The 18,269-nt window shown below is 43.3% G+C and overlaps 1 protein-coding gene across 3 annotated transcripts in view; it reads right to left on the bottom strand.

Annotated features, from left to right (window-relative positions):
* The window catches only part of acsf3 (acyl-CoA synthetase family member 3), a 43,104-nt gene extending 25,066 nt beyond the window's left edge, over window positions 1–18,038 (bottom strand). The window contains exons 1-3 of one of the 3 annotated variants that reach the window (XM_071381654.1): window positions 17,955–18,038; window positions 16,537–17,335; window positions 14,691–14,846 (exon numbers count right to left, since the gene is read on the bottom strand). In XM_071381654.1, coding sequence (XP_071237755.1) covers window positions 14,691–14,846; window positions 16,537–17,241 — 861 coding nt within the window. In that variant the 5' untranslated portion in view covers window positions 17,242–17,335; window positions 17,955–18,038. Of the gene's footprint in view, window positions 1–14,690; window positions 14,847–16,536 lie in introns of all 3 variants that reach the window. The other 2 variants (XM_071381652.1, XM_071381655.1) reach the window with 2 other exon arrangements.
* Window positions 18,039–18,269: the final 231 nt, after the last annotated feature.

The following is an 18,269-nucleotide window of genomic DNA, read 5'->3' as shown; positions in this document are numbered from 1 at the left end:
GTCTGTGTCAGCCCGCAGTGTTGTCAACTCCTCAGTAAGGAAAGTAGCTATTGGCTGTCCTAAAAGTCGCTAAATAACGTCATAATCTAATTTGCATAATTGGCCATGTGCATGTAATTGTGATGGACGCTGTAGGAGAGAGAAATAACGTCGTGGGAGAGACAAAAAGTGAGTAAAAAACACCCTAAATATGTTTAGAACTACAAATGAACTTTCTTCTGTCGATTCTTGTTTTTTTTATGTCACAATTCCAACCCTCCTTTATCCTGGCTCGGGACCGGAAAAATTGACCCAAAAGAGACACTCTGGCGGAGTTACTTATTTTTTTATAACATTTTTTTTTGTTTCGTTTTCTAAATTTGGTTTGGTTTTTAACCTTATGGTCCACTTAGGAGCCTACAACAAGTCACAGTAAAACATGAACATTTTTAACCATAACATTTTTTTTTTTTTTGTATACAATCTACATTAACAATCAAAATGGACCAAAACGAGACAATAGAAAAAACTGTCAATGGCAATGTGAGAAAATTAGGTTAACTAGTCTGGCCCTAATTCAGGTTAATAGCTTTTTTTCCAGACCCCCCTCCATACACACACAGGCTGTGCTGGCTCACAGAAAGAGTGGGCCATCGTCATTTTTGTCAAGGCTCTCTATGGCAGGTTCAGCAACTGAGGGAGCTGACTTAAATGACTAAGCAGCTGATGTGCCAAAAAGCTGCAAAACATTATCAGGCAGCTGGTGCTCATAGCAATCCTCACCAGACAGCTTCAGTACATATCGAATGTACAGGATGGAGTTAAGGGTCTGCAAGGACATCTGATTTCTAAGTTTGCTTTTACCACACTCATCTGGCTGAATACTCTCTCGACTTCAGCATTCGAGTGTGGCAAGGACAACACAGACACAGCAGCCATGGCAAGTTCTTGAAAGGGGTTGATATCAGCTGCATCCCTGAACTTCCAAATCTCACTCCAGAAGCCCAGTGTGTTTTTTGTCTCATTCCATTTACTAAGATGGATGGCACGCCATTGCTGGACAATCTTGTCTATCTCTGCAGGGGAGTAGCCAAGGAGCTTGGCTATTTGTTCTATTTCTCCAGGGCTCTTATTGTGCTTTAGAGTTTCCTCCACATTGAAAACTGACATGTACTGCAATGCTTCGATATTGTCCGGCAGTCTCACCCTCAACTCATTAGTGAGGGAGATGGACATTGTTTTCTTCCTCAGGCGCAAGGTGGAGCTCAGCTGCCTTTGACTCAAAAAGGTAACGGTTTGGGACTGATGTATCCATCTATTGGCCATTTGAGTACATCAACATTTGCCAGTGGATTCAGCACCCTGCTGCTCACAGACTTGATCAGGTTAACCAAGCTGTCAAGTAGCTTAAGAGGATCTACTTGCTCTCCTTCAAAAGCCTTGATGGCCAACTGTACCTCACCCAGCACTGACTTCAAAAAAGTCAGATACAATATGTTTTGAGGATCACTGTACATGGAGTATAAAACCTCAGCCATGTAGCAGTGTTCACTGGACTTGGTGACTGCGAAATGCAGTCTAAGCTCTTCCCACTGGTCCAAAATGCGTGAAACCGTGGGTTCAATGGAGAGCCAACGTGTGGCACACACCTTGGTTATCTGTAAAGGTTTCTCCCCACAGTTGATGGTCTCATATATGGCCTTGTAGGCCTCCCTGCGCTTTGGAGACACTGAAAACCAGTTGTAAGTCTCTCGTACCAAGTACTCCACACTACGGGGGATGGTGTCATTGGAAGCATGACTTACAGCAAGCTGCAGAGAGTGGCACACACAGCGAATAAGAACCAGATATTTGAGGCCATACTCCTCCCTCAGCACTTTATGGACCCCATTGTTAATCCCGTCATAACAGAGGCATTGTCAGTCCCTATCCCCAGGGGTTTCTCTTTTTTAAGACAACACTTCTCGAGAAAAGCCACAACAGCACGGGCTATAGATTTGGCATCTCCTCCCTCCAACTCAACAAGCCCCAGAAATGTTGATACAATTGTCTGCTTGGTGTCACTAAAGTACCTTATCACAACCCCCAGGTACTTAGAAACACTTACATCCGTGGACTCATCGAGGAGGAGGCTGAAACGCTGGTCACCCACATCTGCGACCAACTTTTTCAGAAAGTATGGTGCTAGAACACCATTAATCATTTCTGTGCACTTTGTCCTGTGCATTTTGAAGTGGGTAGCAGCAATGGAGTCTGAGAAAGCAGCTCTACATGCTTCTCCAATGTGATCACATGCCAGCATGGAACAGTGTTCAGCGATAGCTAATGCCATTGTGGCCTCAGCCTTTTTTGCAGTCTATTTTTTTTACCATAAATGGCAGCTTGTTTTGGGTGGAACTGTTATAAGGCTTTGCCTTTTGAGTATGTTTTTGAGTTGTCATGTGTTTTTTTACATCACTAGGTTTGGCCTAGAAATACAATACCTTACAATACAGGCAGTATGCCCGTGTATCATCTCCAATAAACGGCTTCAACCAGCCTTTGAATTCAGGGTTTGATTCCCACTCCTTTCTGTATTTTTGAGTGTACAGTTTAGACTGAGACATGATGAGCTAGCCAGCTAGATGTTTAGAATATGTCAGAGAGGCACACACACAGTGGACAAGGTGAGTAAGTGACTGAGGCTGTGTGAGTCAAATGCAGTGATTTATTTTAGACAAAGAACATTTTACATTTACATCCTGCCCTGAATGTAAGCCAGGGCGGGATCAGCCAGCGGCGGCTTCCCGCATGCGTGATTCATTCGCAGTCTGGACGCGGAGGGGTGAACATCTCCTGCTCTGACTGCAGCTGGGAGGGACTGCTGCGCAAGGACCAGGGCCGCCTGTGAGTGGGCCGCCTGTGAGTGCTTTGGGACTGGGGTGGGGCCCACGGCAGCACCCGCTGCTCGTTGAGAAGAGTAAGAGCGATACGTGCTTTCACGCCAGAGTCTCCAAAAACCCCCAATAACACCACAAAAGTCACTAGATGTGTCGCTAGTCGATTTTTTGAAAACGTGTCGCTAGAGGGGTCTGAATACTCGCTAAATATACCGACAAAGTCACTAAGTTGGCAACACTGTCAGCACGTGATCCTATGTGATGACAAATGTAGTAGTCAGAATATAAAAATATCTTGATTTGTTGCGAATTTGCGAAAAATAATTCACCGTAGGGGCGATCATAATTTACATAGGCTTTTTAAGGCAGACCAGGGCTTTTGGTAACGACCAGCAGAGCTCGAGATTTCACGCTCCAGACCAGACACTGGGGGCCTGCTGGAGCCACACACCCACTCCTCTGCTTGATCGACCGAGCAGAGCACTCCTTCCTCTGGGGTCAAAGACAGTCATGCACAGGGACCTCCAACCATCCCTCCATCCACTCACTCACACAGACACACCAGGGTTTCCGTTAGGAACATGTTGCGCCGGACAACGTGACCGGGAAGATTTAATTTACTGGCCATTTGAGAAATTTACCGGACCTATATGAATTGGTTGCGTAACCAATTAGGGTGTCCACCCACGGTGCTCAGAATGAAATAAATCACATTTAGATTATGGTAATTCATCTGAACAGAACATGCAATTTCTGTAATGAAGAAGCCAATAAAATATTTGCCAAAATGCAATTCGTGGGAAAACACCATTCTAAACAGTTCACCTGATGACAGCTGTTCCATATGTGATAGGAATGAAAATCTCAGTTAGAAACTTAGAGGAATCTAATAACAACATCTAGGATGGGTTGTTAATATGACTAGGATTGTGCTTTTTGCATCTGCATGGACAAGAAAATAAAGTTGATATGAAAACCAGTTGAACGGGAAAGAAATGGCAAATACATTTGTCAAAATTAGGCTATATAGGCCTATTTACTCCTGTCTATACAGAAATAAATAAAATCATTCAAAATACCTCACCAGAAAGCATGACTTAGACAGAGAAGCGTCGAGGATCATTAGCTTCTTAATTTATTTTTGCTGTCGATTGTTTCAAATCATAAGCTTTTATAGGCCTCTGCCTATTTGGGAAGCCCGCAATTTGGGCAGCGCACATGGCAATAGGCCTAGTTGATTAATGAGTTGCGGCTGTCAGTGAAAAGCAACTAAAATATGTGTGAAGATAATGTGTCTTGAGTATTATTTAAAATGTTGAGACAAGAAGGGAGAAGTGTGTGGCGAAGACATGGGCGAGATCCTTTTAACACGTACATTTGGATAGCCACGCTTGCTTCGCCCTCATGTTGGTGCTAGCAAGCAGGCTAGGTAGTGCTAGGTATTAACAGGCAATCCAGTAGTGGCTGGAAACCATAGTGAGCTTCGATTGATCAATAGCAACGTGATTTCTCTGAGTATTAGTATAAAGTTAAACTTTCCCCAACTGTGGTTCCGGCCCTGTTCACATCCCCTGCCCATGCTCGCATCGCCCAACGGTCCCCATGCCCACTTCGCTTCCTTAATTGAAAATGAGTGGACTTCCGTTGTTTCATCATCCCCAACGTGATAGAAGTACCTGGCCTGCTGCGGGGAAATGTAGGAAAGTGCCCATTTGGGGATGTCTGATTCTCTTAACTCACCAGGTCAACCACTATTAAGTTGAGCTACTAAGTAATTTTTTCTTCACCTCACACAGTAAGTTAATTAAGTCTGTTTATTTAACATCCATTGCTAATGATAATATATTAAAACCAGGGGCGCAACTTTCACTGGGGACGGGGGGGGGTCATGTCATCCCCACATTCTGAAATTGCATTTTTGTCCCCCCCAGTTTTAGATGTGCTTTAGGACCATGCGGACGCCTCAGAGCGGTTGGCTGGATTTAGGACCACGTGGACACCACAGCGCAGGCTGTCAGAAGGAAAAGCTTCTGGTAGGGTGGCTGGACCAGCACAGGAGAGTTGAGCATAGTTCAGTGTGTATGTGTTGCGCTCTTTCACCAAGTTGTAAAAGCAAGAACTGGCTACTCTTTAGTTTACTGATGTAGCTGGCAAGGTAACTGTTGTTTAACTTAACAGGAAAGAACTAAACTAGTGTTTATTCGCAGTGCTGACCTAGTATTGTAACTGACATGTACAGTAATGTTAGCTAATGTTTCATCCCCTCTTGACTGAATTGAATTAATTAGCTACTCTAGCCAGCTATCTGTCAGGTAGTAATAATAGCCACCTCATATCGCTATCTATAACAGCTATTTTGTATGGAAATGTTTTGTAGCCATTATTTTGTCTCATTTCAACAGAAGTAAATGAACTTGGCTTTTGTAAGTTTATGTACCATTGAGCGCTTGCCAAAAGTTGGCTAACGTTATTTTTGCCTCAATCACACTAGACCTGAATCAAACAATAAAACCAAACGATTGAAGACCGATATTCTGATGTTTTTTCAATGCAATGTGAGTTTTTATTATTCAGTATGGCATGTAATGTTATTGATCTGTCAGTTTCCTTAGCTAATTCTCTATTTTTCACACTGACACATTAATAAACAGCTCTAACTTACAGGCTTCATTGTTATGGTGCACAGTAGAAGTCTGCGCAGAAACAATTTCGCCATCCTGCTCCCGTCAGCATCCGCAGCTTTTCATACCTCACTCCGCCCACACCCACTGGCTTTCTGTCCGACTCTCACCTGCTACCGCAAGAACCGGATCTTAAACCCAAGAGCAGTACCGCAATGTTATTTTAGGTGTATGTGACGCAGCTCTTTTGCCATCCATGATTCAAGCAATTATGCGCCCTATAGGCAATATCTAATGCGCAAAAATAACTTAAGAAATAGGTTAAATTACCAGAGATTCTCACATGGTTCTTATATTAGACTATCGGTATTACAGGGGCTATATCAACCAATATGATAGATGTAGTTTGAAGAGAGCAGAGTTGGAGGGACTTGAGCTATTTTCATAGCATACCTTTTAGGAGAGGGAAGATTTTCAGACGGAGAAATATATGTGATCAATATTTACATCTACGCAATGTAGTAAACTATACCCTAATCATATAACTATTTAGGAAGTACATTTTCTTGGACAGATAACTGCCCCGTGCTTCTCTGCCCATTTTGATTTGTTTAACTACATGATTCCATATGTATTACATATTAGCCAGCAGCATACCACCCTGCATACCAATGCTGGCTTGCTTCTGAAGCTAAGCAGGGTTGGTCCTGGTCAGTCCCTGGATGGGAGACCAGATGCTGCTGGAAGTGGTGTTGAAGGGCCAGTAGGAGGCACTCTTTCCTCTGGTCTAAAAAGTATCCCAATGCCCCAGAGCAGTGATTGGGGACGCTGCCCTGTGTAAGGTGCAGTCTTTCGGATGGGATGTTAAACGGGTGTCCTGACTCTCTGAGGTCATTAAAGATCCCATGGCACTTATTGTAAGGGGTGTTAACCCCGGTGTCCTGGCTAAATTCCCAATCTGGCACTCAAACCATCACAGTCACCTAATAATCCCCAGTTTACAATTGGCTCATTCATCCTGTAACTGTTCCCCAGGTCGTTGCTGTAAATGAGAATGTGTTCTCAGTCAACTTACCTGGTAAAATAACAGATATAAAAATGTGTTGTTTTGATGTCTTCACTATTATTCTACAATGTATTAAATTGTACAAATAAAAACCCTTGAATGAGTAGGTGTGTCTAAACTTTTGACTGGTACAGTATATATATATATATATATATATACTACCACACTACAATTCAAAAGTTTGGGGTAACTTAATAATGTCCTTGTTTTTGAAAGAAAAGCACATTTTCTGTCCATTAAAATAACATCAAATTGATCAGAAATACAGTGTAGACATTGTTAATGTTGTAAATAACTATTGTAGCTGGAAACGGCAGATTTTTAATGGAATATCTACATAGGCGTACAGAGGCCCATTATCAGCAACCATCATTCCTGTGTTTCAATGGCACGTTGTGTTAGCTCATCCAACTTTATCATTTTAAAAGGCTAATTGATCATTAGAAAACCCTTTTGCAATATGTTAGCCCAGCTGAAAACTGTTGTGCTGATTAAAGAAGCAATACAACTGGCCTTCTTTAGACTTGTTGAGTATCTGGAGCATCAGCATTTGTGGCTTCGATTACAGGCTCATTAGAGTGTCTAGTTTGAGAAACAGAAGCCTCACAAGTCCTCAACTGGCAGCTTCATTAAATAGTACCCGCAAAACATCAGTCTCAACGTCAACAGTGAAGAGGCAACTCCGGGATGCTGGCCTTCTAGGCAGAGTTGCAAAGAAAAAGCCATATCTCAGACTGGCCAATAAAAATAAAAAATTAAGATGGGCAAAAGAACACAGACACTGGACAGAGGAAGATTGGAAAAAAGTGTTATGGACAGACGAATCTAAGTTTGAGGTGTTTGGATCACAAAGAAGAAAATTCGTGAGACGCAGAAAAAATAAAACAAATGCTGGAGGAGTGCTTGGCGCCATCTGTCAAGCATGGCGGAGGCAATGTGATGGTCTGGGGGTGCTTTGGTGGTGGTAAAGTGGGAGATTTGTACAGGGTAAAAGGGATCTTGAAGAAGGAAGGCTATCACTCCATTTTGCAACGCCATGCCATACCCTGTGGACGGCCCTTAATTGGAGCCAATTTCCTCCTACAACAGGACAATGACCCAAAGCACAGCTCCAAACTATGCAAAAACTATTTAGGGAAGAAGCAGTCAGCTGGTATTCTGTCTATAATGGAGTGGCCAGCACAGTCACTGGATCTCTATTGAGCTGTTGTGGGAGCAGCTTGACCGTATGAAGTGGCCATCAAGCCAATCCAACTTGTGGGAGGTGCTTCAGGAAGCATGGGGTGAAATCTCTTCAGATTACCTCAACAAATTAACAACTATAACGCCAAAGGTCTGCAAAGCTGTAATTGCTGCAAATGAAGGAATCTTTGACGAAAGCAAAGTTTTGTTATTGTTTCAATAAAAATAATTATTTATAACCTTGTCAACATCTTGACTATATTTCCTATTCATTTTGCAACTCATTTCATGTATGTTTTCATGGAAAACAAGAACATTTCTAAGTGACCCCAAACTTTTGAAGGGTAACACTCACACTACCGGTCCAAAGTTTTAGAACACCTACTCATCCAAGGGTCTTTCTTTATTTTTACTATTTTCTACATTGTAGAATATTAGTGAAGACATCAACACTATGAAATAACACATATGGAATCATGTAGTAACCAAAAAAGTGTTAAACAAATCAAAATAGATTTTATATTTGAGATTATTCAAATAGCCACCCTTTGCCTTGATGACAGTTTTGCACACTCTTGGCATTCTCTCAACCAGCTTCCAACAGTCTTGAAGGAGTTCCCACATATGTTGGCTGCTTTTCCTTCACTCTGCTCATCCCAAACCATCTCAATTTGGTTGAGGTCAGGGGATTGTGGAGGCCAGGTCATCTGATGCAGCACTCCATCACTCTCCTTCTTGGTAAAATAGCCCTTACACAGCCTGTAAGTGTGTCGGGTCATTGTCCTGTTGAAAAACAAATGATAGTCCCACTAAGCCCAAACCAGATGGGATGGTGTATCGCTGCAGAATGCTGTGGTAGCCATGCTGGTTAAGTGTGCCTTGAATTCTAAATAAATCACAGACAGTGTCACCAGCAAATCACCCCCACATCATAACACCTCCTCCTCCATGCTTTACGGTGGGAAATACACATGCGGAAATCATCCGTTCACCCACACCGCGTCTCACAAAGACATGGCGGTTGAAACCAAAAATCTCAATTTGGACTCCAGACCAAAAAAACAATTTCCACCGGTCTAATGTCCATTGCTCGTGTTTCTTGGCCCAAGCAACTCTCTTATTATTAGTGGTGTCGTGGGTTCTTTGTAGTGGGTTCTTAGTAGTAGTAGTAGTGGGTTCTTTGCAGCAATTCGACCATGAAGGTTTGATTCACAGTCTCCTCTGAACAGTTGCTGTTGAGATGTGTCTGTTACTTGAACTCTGCGAAGCATTTATATGGGCGATTTCTGAGGCTGGTAACACTAATGAACTTATCCTCAGCAGCAGAGGTAACTCTGGGTCTTCTATTCATGTGGAGGTCCTCATGAGAGCCAGTTTCATCATAGTTCTTGAAGGTTTTTGCGACTGCACTTGAAGAAACGTTCAAAGTACCTTGAGATGTTCCGTATTGACTGACCTTCATGTCTTAAAGTAATGATGGACTGTCGTTTCTCTTTGCTTATTTGAGCTGTTCTTGCCATGATATGGACTTGGTCTTTTACCAAATAGGGATATCATCTGTATACCCCGCCCCCCCACAACACAACTGATTGACTAAAACGCATTAAGAGGGAAAGAAATTCCACAAATTAACTTTTAACAAGGCACACCTGTTAATTGAAATGCATTCCAGGTGACTACCTCATGAAGCTGGTTGAGAGAATGCCAAGAGTGAGCAAAGCTGTCATCAAGGCAAAGGGTGGCTATTTGATTTGTTTAACACTTTTTGGTTACTACATGACTCCATGTGTGTTATTTCATAGTTTTGATGTCTTCACTATTATTCTACAATGTAGAAATTGTAAAAAATAAAGAAAAACCCTTGAATGAGTAAGTGTTCTAAAACTTTTGACCAGTAGTGTGTGTGTTCATATACACATCTGACAGGTGTGACATATCAAGAAGCTGATTAAACAGCATAATCATCACACAGGTGCACCTTGTGCCAGGGACTATAAAAAGCCACTATAAAATGTGCAGTTTTGTCACACAACACAATGCCACAAATGCCTCAAATTTTGAGGGAGAGTGCAATTGGAATGATGACTGCAGGACTGTCCACCAGAGCTATCGCCAGAGAATTAAATGTTAATTTCTCTACCATATGCTGCTTCCAACGTCATTTTAGGGAATGTGCCAGTACGTCCAACTGGCATCACAACCGCAGACCATGTGTAACCACACCAGCCCAGGACCTCAATATCTGGCTTCTTCAACTGTAGCATAGTCTGAGACCAGCCACCTGGACAGCTGATGAAACTGAGGAGTATTTCTGTCTGAATAAAGCCCTTTTGTGGGGAAAAACTAATTCTGATTGCCTGGGCCTGGCTCCCAAGTGGGTAGGCCAATGCACTCCCAGGCCCACCAATGGCTGCACTCCTGCCCAGTCATGTGAAATCCATAGATTAGGGCCTAGCTAATTTATTTCAATTACTGATTTCCATCTATGAACTGTAACTCAGTAAAATCGCTGAAATTGTTGCATTTGTATTTTTGTTCAGTATACAGTTGAAGTCGGAAGTTTACATACACCTTAGCCAAATACATTTAAACTCAGTTTTTCACAATTCCTGACATTTAATCCTAGTAAAAATTCCCTGTCTTAGGTCAGTTAGGATCACCACTTTATTTTAAGAGTGTGAAATGTCAGAATAATAGTAGAGAGAATGATTTATTTCAGCTTTTATTTCTTTCATCACATTCCCAGTGGGTCAGAAGTTTACATACACTCAATTAGTATATGGTAGCATTGCCTTTAAATTGTTTAACTTGGGTCAAATGTTTCAGGTAGCTTTCCACAAGCTTCCCACAATAAGTAGGGTGAATTTTGGCCCATTCCTCCTGACAAAGCTGGTGTACCTGAGTCAGGTTTGTAGGCCTCCTTGCTCGCACACGCTTTTTCAGTTCTGCCCACAAATTTCCTATATGATGAGGTCAGGGCTTTGTGATGGCCACTCCAATACCTTGACTTTGTTTTCCTTAAGCCATTTTGCCACAACTTTGGAAGTATGCTTGGAGTCATTGTCCATTTGGAAGACCCATTTGAGACCAAGCTTTAACTTCCTGACTGATGTCTTGAGATGTTGCTTCAATATATCCACATCATTTTCCGTCCTCATGATGCCATCTATTTTGCGAAGTGCACCAGTCCCTCCTGCAGCAAAGCAGCCCCACAACATGATGCTGCCACCCCCGTGCTTCATGGTTGGGATGGTGTTCTACGGTTTGCTAGCCTCCCCTTTTTCCTCCAAACATAACGATAGTCATTATTTTTGTTTCATCAGACCAGAGGACATTTCTCCAAAAAGTACAATCTTTGTCCCCATCTGCAGTTGCAAACAGTAGTCTGGCTTTTTTATGGCGGTTTTGGAGCAGTGGCTTCTTCCTTGCTGAGCGGCCTTTCAGGTTATGTCGATATAGGACTCGTTTTACTGTGGATATCAATACTTTTGTACCTGTTTCCTCCAGCATCTTCACAAGGTCCTTTGCTGTTGTTCTGGGATTGATGTGCACTTTTCACACCAAAGTACGTTGATCTCTAGGAGACAGAATGCGTCTCCTTCCTGAGCGGTATGACGGCTGCGTGGTCCCATGGTGTTTATACTTGCGTACTATTGTTTGTACAGATGAACGTGGTACCTTCAGGCATTTGGAAAATGCTACCAAGGATGAACCAGACTTGTGGAGGTCTACAATTTTTTTTCTGAGGTCTTGGCTGATTTCTTTGATTTTCTCATGATGTCAAGCAAAGAGGCACTGAGTTGGAAGGAAGTCCTTGAAATACATCCACAGGTACACCTCCAATTGACTCAAATTATGTCAATTAGCCTATCAGAAGCTTCTAAAGCCATGACATCATTTTGGATGTAAACTTATGACCCACTGGAATTGTGATACAGTGAATTATACGTGAAATAATCTGTCTGTAAACAATTGATGGAAAAATGACTTGTGTCATGCACAAAGTTGATGTCTTAACCGACTTGCTAAAACTATAGTTTGTTAACAAGAAATTTGTGGAGTGGATGAAAAACAAGTTTTAATGACTCCAACCTAAGTGTATGTAAACTTCCGACTTCAACTGTATATATATCATTGTAATGGCTGGAATGGAATAAATGTGGTTTTCACATGTTTGACACCATTCCATTTCAATGAGCGCGTCCTTCAATAGCTCCTCCCACCAGCTCCAATAAAAAATATATATATATTCGGGATGGAAAAATGTTTTCAGAGTAAACTTAAACAACTAAAACCAGATATAAAGAATGTAGAAAAGATAGACCTATATATTTTTAAATAAGATAATCTTTGAGAACTAACAATCGCCAAAATAAAAGTTAGACAGTCAGGGAGAATCAAAAATGTTATGCAATTATGCATTCAGGAGTGTTTTTGTCATGGCATGGGGCCCCCATTGATTTTGTTATAATGTTTGAGTCACTCAGATAGGATAAGCCATGGCAAAATGTGTAGAATTGCAGGAAATTAGCTTTAAAACCGCAAATGTTCTCTCAGCCAAAGGTAAGATGTGTAGAATTGCTGGAAATGTGCTTTAATTCTCAGCCTCATGGCAAAACGTGTAGAATATCAGGAAATTAGCTTTAAAACAGATACATTTTGTCACTGCGGCCTACAAGAGGGCCTCTAAAATTTCCGAATAGCGACCACACCCACCAGCTATGCCCCACTATGATCCAGAAAAAGCCCTGCACACACAAAACCTCAGTCAGTCAGCACTCAATGTCCATGTCTAGCCTCCCTTCTCTGTCTCCTTGTCTGTACTGGTTATCCTTCATCTAGTTCCAACCACAAGTATGTCCATTAGAGGCAATAATGCATGTATTTTTCACAATTATCATACACTACATGACCAAAAGTCTGTGGACACCTGCTCGTCGAACATCTCATTCCAAAATCATGGGCATTAATATGGAGTTGGTCCCCCCTTTGCTGCTATAACAGCCTCCACTTTTCTGGGAAGGCTTCCAACTAGATGTTGGAACATTGCTGTGGGAACTTGCTTCCATTCAGTTACAAGACCATTAGCGAGGTCGGGCACTGATGTTGGGCGATTAGGCTCGCAATCAGCATTCCAATTCATCCCAAAGGTGTTCGATGGGGTTAAGATCAGGGCTCTGTGCAGGCCAGTCAAGTTCTTCCACACCGATCTCGACAAACCATTTCTGTATGGACCTCGGGGGCATTGTCATGCTGAAACAGGAAAGGGCCTTCCCCAAACTGTTGCCACAAAGTTGGAAGCACGGAACCGTCTAGAATGTCATCAAACTTTACATTTGGCACTCTGCATTGGGCAGGTAGTGTTCTCCTGGTATCCGCCAAACCCAGATTCGTCTGTCGGACTGCCAGATTGTGAAGCGTGATTCATCACTCCAGAGAACGCGTTTCCACTGCTCCAAGAGTCCAATGGCGGCGAGCTTTACACCTTTCCAGCCGACGCTTCGCATTGCGCATGGTGATCTTAGGCTTGTGTACGTACAGCTGCTCGACCATGGAAACCCATTTCATGAAAGTCCATACTAACATTTCTTGTGCTGATGTTGCTTACAGAGGCAGTTTGGAACTCTGTAGTGAGTGTTGCAACAAAGGACAGACCATTTTTTACACGCTACAGTACATGTTTCAGCGGTCCTGTTCTGTGAGCTTGTGTGGCCTACCACTTCGTGGCTGAGCCGTTGTTGCTCTTAGATGTTTCCACTTCACAATAACAGCACTTACAGTTGACCGGGACAGTTCTAGCAGGGCAGAAATTTGACCAACTGACTTGTTGGAAAGGTGGCATCCTATGATGATGCCAGGTTGAAAAACACTGAGCTCTTCAGTAAGGCCATTCCACTGCCAATGTTTGTCTATGGAGATTGCATGGCTGTGTGCCCGATTTTATACACCTATCAGCAATGGGTGCGGGTGAAATAGCCAAATCCACTCATTTGAAGGGGTGTCTACAAGGTTTGTAAATATAGTGTACTCTCAGTAAAATGTCTAACCGGTCTATCAGACAGTCACTCAGAAAAAGCCTGGAGCTACATTAATATATTACAGTATATCGATTTTTTTCTCATTATGACTTCAAGAAAATGAAAGAAAAATCTACAAGGCGTCCTTAGGGGTGAGAGCAAAGCGTCTGCTGTCTATTTTGTACACAAGGTCAGGTTAGGTACAAAGAAAGTGAAATGCTCTGATACTACAGTAAACCTCCTCTTTATTGGTTGTCCTCTACAGCCCTTACCTGTCAATCATACCCTTGACTCCCATTAAGTTCTCCTAGACCTTAAAACCCCTCTGACACCACCCCCCTTACCTACTCCACCACCACCCCTCCAAACAAGCACTATCATCCTTCAATGTCACCTCATCGATTGATCTGGCTCTAAAGCCTGTGCTATGAGTTGGCGTGGTCAGATACAAAGCCACACAGGGCAATCCATCACCCAGCCCCAAACGCTTAGTGTGACAGTCTGGGGGGGAGCACTGCCTGCCTGCCTGCCTGGCTGCCTCTACCCCTGACCCCCAGCGGCCCAGCGGGATAAGGCAGAGGGGGCATCATGGAACTGTCCATGTCAGCTCAGCTCCAGGCTCTGTTATTGACGCCTCCGGCCCGGTGCTTTCAGCACAGCAACCCTGCTACAATTAGCACCAATAGCTGACAACTAGCCAATAAGGTTGAACAGCAGCCCCCGTCTACTCCCCACCCGCCTCCCACCCCGGTGTGTCTCCATTGTTCAGGTCTGTGGAGTGGATCCCCGCAAGTCCCTTACAGAGCACTACTTACTGCTAACACACACAAGGCAGACTGCAGTAGAATACCTGACAGCACACAGACAGGACATGAGGTGGGAGTCAACTGAAACAGCATGTTACAAGTAGTAGTAGCAGTAGTAGTGTACTATAGTTGCAATGTACCTTCTGAGGCTGGAAGGTAGGCAGCATGACGGTGGTGGCACCCACCCAGAGAGGGCAGAGCAGCTTGTTGACGATGCCGTGGACGTGGTGCAGGGGCAAGATGTGAAGGATGACATCATCTCTGGACCAGCCCCACTCTGACACCAGACCCTGAACCTGGGAGACATGAGAGATCCACTGAGCTATTTGGTCATACAATGTTTTCCTTACAGTTCTTTGGACATTTCCTTTCTATATAATGATGGGTAACTCACTCAAAAGCTTTCATGGTGGTCCTGCCTGAAGGTTTCTTTCACTCCTTATCAAACATACCGGTACGTATTAATGTAACCACCGTGCAAAAAGAGAGTAAACCCCTGTCTTTAGTGAGCAGGGCCAGATAGCTGGAAGGAGCAGAGGGAATGGATAGTGTCCCTAAGCGCTCAACCTTCCAGGAACCTTCTCTCCCTCACCGAGCTCCCTCCCTGGGCTTGTCATTTCAAAATGAAGCTCCTTAATTGAGGGTGATCTAATTTTCCACTCTATTGGACATGCAGGTCAATTTTGGTTGAAAATGTACCAAAATAAATCCTCCACAGCCTGAAGTGCCCCATGTAATGAAATAATTTGGCCGATTATTCAGAAAGCTCATGTGGAACAAAAGCAAAACGACACTGTGTCCGTCGTATGTGTAACCCCCGCCAACCCACCCTTACGTACTACCAAAGGGCTACAGAAAACTGTCTCAACAGAACCCCTATTAATACGTCAAGAGAAAAATACTTCTCTGAAGTTCACAGTACCGACACCAGGAAATAAAACATAAAAAAATACTAACATTAACTACGTTTCCATTCAATTGGCGACAGGTTTTCATGCGAATATATTAAAAAATACTTTTTGCGGTTAAATTTCCATGTACCAAATAAAAATTAAGTTAAATGGGTTTCCATCGCATTTTCAACTCTACTGACAGTTGTCTCAAAACATTTAGCGTTATAGCCTACACGATGAGATTATTATGGAAAAAAGAGCGCTATTTATTTTGATTTGTCAAACGGCAGCCAAGCATCGATGATCATGTCAGAAGAATAAGACCCTCGATATTTAGCATTGAAAGCAGCATCAAGCTCATCACCTTGCACTTTCACCACCCTGTGAAGTTCATCATAACTCATTTCATCTGAAGCTTAATAAACTGCATGGTGTCCCAACGAGTTGTAGTGGGATGCCCACACAACATGTCATCACGTGACTCCAAGTTTGATGATTATTATTTCAATATTTAATCAGAACAGCGTTTCCACCTACATTTGTTGAATTATTCATTTTACCGACACCTTTTCTAGCGTATTTTGTTTTGTCGATGTTTGGAAAGTTTACCGAAAAATGTTATGTTTCCATCAGGACTGTCATGACATTCTTTTATCCGATACGTACTTTACTCTAAATTGTTATTTTTTATTTTATTTAACCTTTATTTAACTAGGCAAGTCAGTTAAGAACAAATTCTTATTTACAATGATGGCCTACACCGGCCAAACCCAGACGACGCTGGGCCAAATGTGCGCCGCCCTATGGGACTCCTGGATTCGAACCAGGGTGTCTGTAGTGACGCCTCTAGCACTGAGATGCAGTGCCTTAGACTGCTGCGCCACTCAGGTGCCCTAAAAAGGTTGGATGGAAACCTGGTTAGTATCAGTAATGAAAAAAAGCTTTAACTTTCAAAATTCAGTCCAACCTTCAGACTGATCAAATATTCAACATGACTCAGTACATCATTATGATAAAAAGCAGTGTACAGAATAACATAGTATTCATCTTATGCTCACAATTAATGCATATAACAACTGAATAATCAATTTACCATGGCCTGAATGTTGCTGTGAGTGTGGAGAACCCCTTTGGGCCTGCCTGTGGTGCCGCTGGTGTAGATGATCATGGCAGGACGCTGGGCCCAGTCTGTGATGCCAGGCTCAGGCTGGTTCTCTGGGGCTTCCAGCAGGGAGCTGAGGCTGGAGGTGGGGGGCAACTGCAGGTAGGGCAGTCCCAGTCTGTGGGCCAGGGGCTCCATGGTGTCTGCGTACGGCTGCCCAGCCACCAGCAGGGAGCTCTGGGAGTCAGAGATGATGTACTCCAGCTCAGACGGAGGGTGCTTCCTGTAGAGAGGCACGGCCGTGCCGCCACACATCCAGGATGCCCACTGGGCTACCGTGTACGAGGCATCGTTGGCGCACAGGAAGGAGATGCGCTTCCCCTGCAGGTCCCCAGAGGGACAGTCCAGAGCTGCCTTGATACGCGCAGCCAGGCCCCTACTACTGCCATACAAGTCCCTGTAGCTGTGGCTCCCACTGTCGTCCACTATGGCCAGCTTGTCCTTGTACACTTGGGCTCTGGAAAACACAGGGGCACTGTCCCCTGCTGCAGCCTGCCTTGCTCTTGTGGAGGTGTAGGCTCTCCTCAGGACCTGTCCCAGCAGCCATCTCCCTGGCCCTGCCTCAGACTGCAAGCAGCCAGAGGCCAAAGCAGAGCGCCACAGAGGGACTGAGTGACGTACTGCCCCTGGCAACATGATGGGAGACTATGCTGCTCAAAGCCACCAATGTTATCCTCATAAAAAGTCCATCCTCATGATGTCAAGCCACACAATGGTCGCATTGGAATACCTGTTCATTTTGAGAGTCATAATTAACATAGGCTAAGTGAAATTGTTTTCATAAGAATAGACGCTATCCCTGCTATAGTGATATGACTGTATTTCTGACAGGCTTGCAGTTAGCCTTTATCCACAGTGACACCTCTATGAATACTGTGCAGGCTAGACTGCTGGCAAATATCTTGCTATGCCAAGCTGTTTATTTTGAAAGGACAAATCCTTCAGGGACAGGCAGTGGCACAGAATAATAATCAGTTTGTGGTGAGCACACTGTTGGTTTTTGCTTCATTCACTTTGGTATACAGTTTAGCTTTTACAGATACAGTGAAGTAGCTCTGCAACTTCAGCAAACAGTCTGTCACCTGACTTGATCTTTGGACATGAGGGTAATGGTGCAGCTAACTGGCTAGCTAACGTAACACCACTCAATGAATATGCTCATAAATAGCAGCTAGCTAACTTAGCTAGCTAGATCATGCTGGTGAAGATTTTTAGCGAGAAAACCCGACTGTGTTTTAGATTCTAACATGCGATGTTAGTATGTTTAAACGATATCCGTTTTCTCAAAGAGCGCAATGTTTGCTAAGCTGGTAATTCAAACCTACTGCTAATGTAAATATTCACCTTACCCAAACACCGGTCATTCTTGTGACGGTGCGTCACAATAAAACTCCGAATGGAAACTGAAGCTGGAGTTTAGGGTTCTGGTTGTGAAACACGGAGCAAAGCAATCTGGGACTGAAAATCCAGGTTTTGTTAAATTTGCAGGATAAATAAACAATAGTACAAACAAGTCCTTTTCGTACTGCAATGCTTGACTACTTTAAAACAAAGATGTATCTGTGCTTTATTATGATGTTAGGCTACACTTTCCAGGAAAAGGTGTGGGGTAGGAGGAGATGCTACTCCACTTTAACACAAAAGAGCCAATAACCTCTTGCTAG

Source organism: Salvelinus alpinus, chromosome 33 (genome assembly GCF_045679555.1).
Source record: "Salvelinus alpinus chromosome 33, SLU_Salpinus.1, whole genome shotgun sequence".
In the NCBI taxonomy this organism is placed as follows: domain Eukaryota; kingdom Metazoa; phylum Chordata; class Actinopteri; order Salmoniformes; family Salmonidae; genus Salvelinus; species Salvelinus alpinus.
The sequence above is the reverse complement of the archived record's forward strand: the minus strand, read 5'-3'. Positions and strand labels throughout refer to the sequence as shown.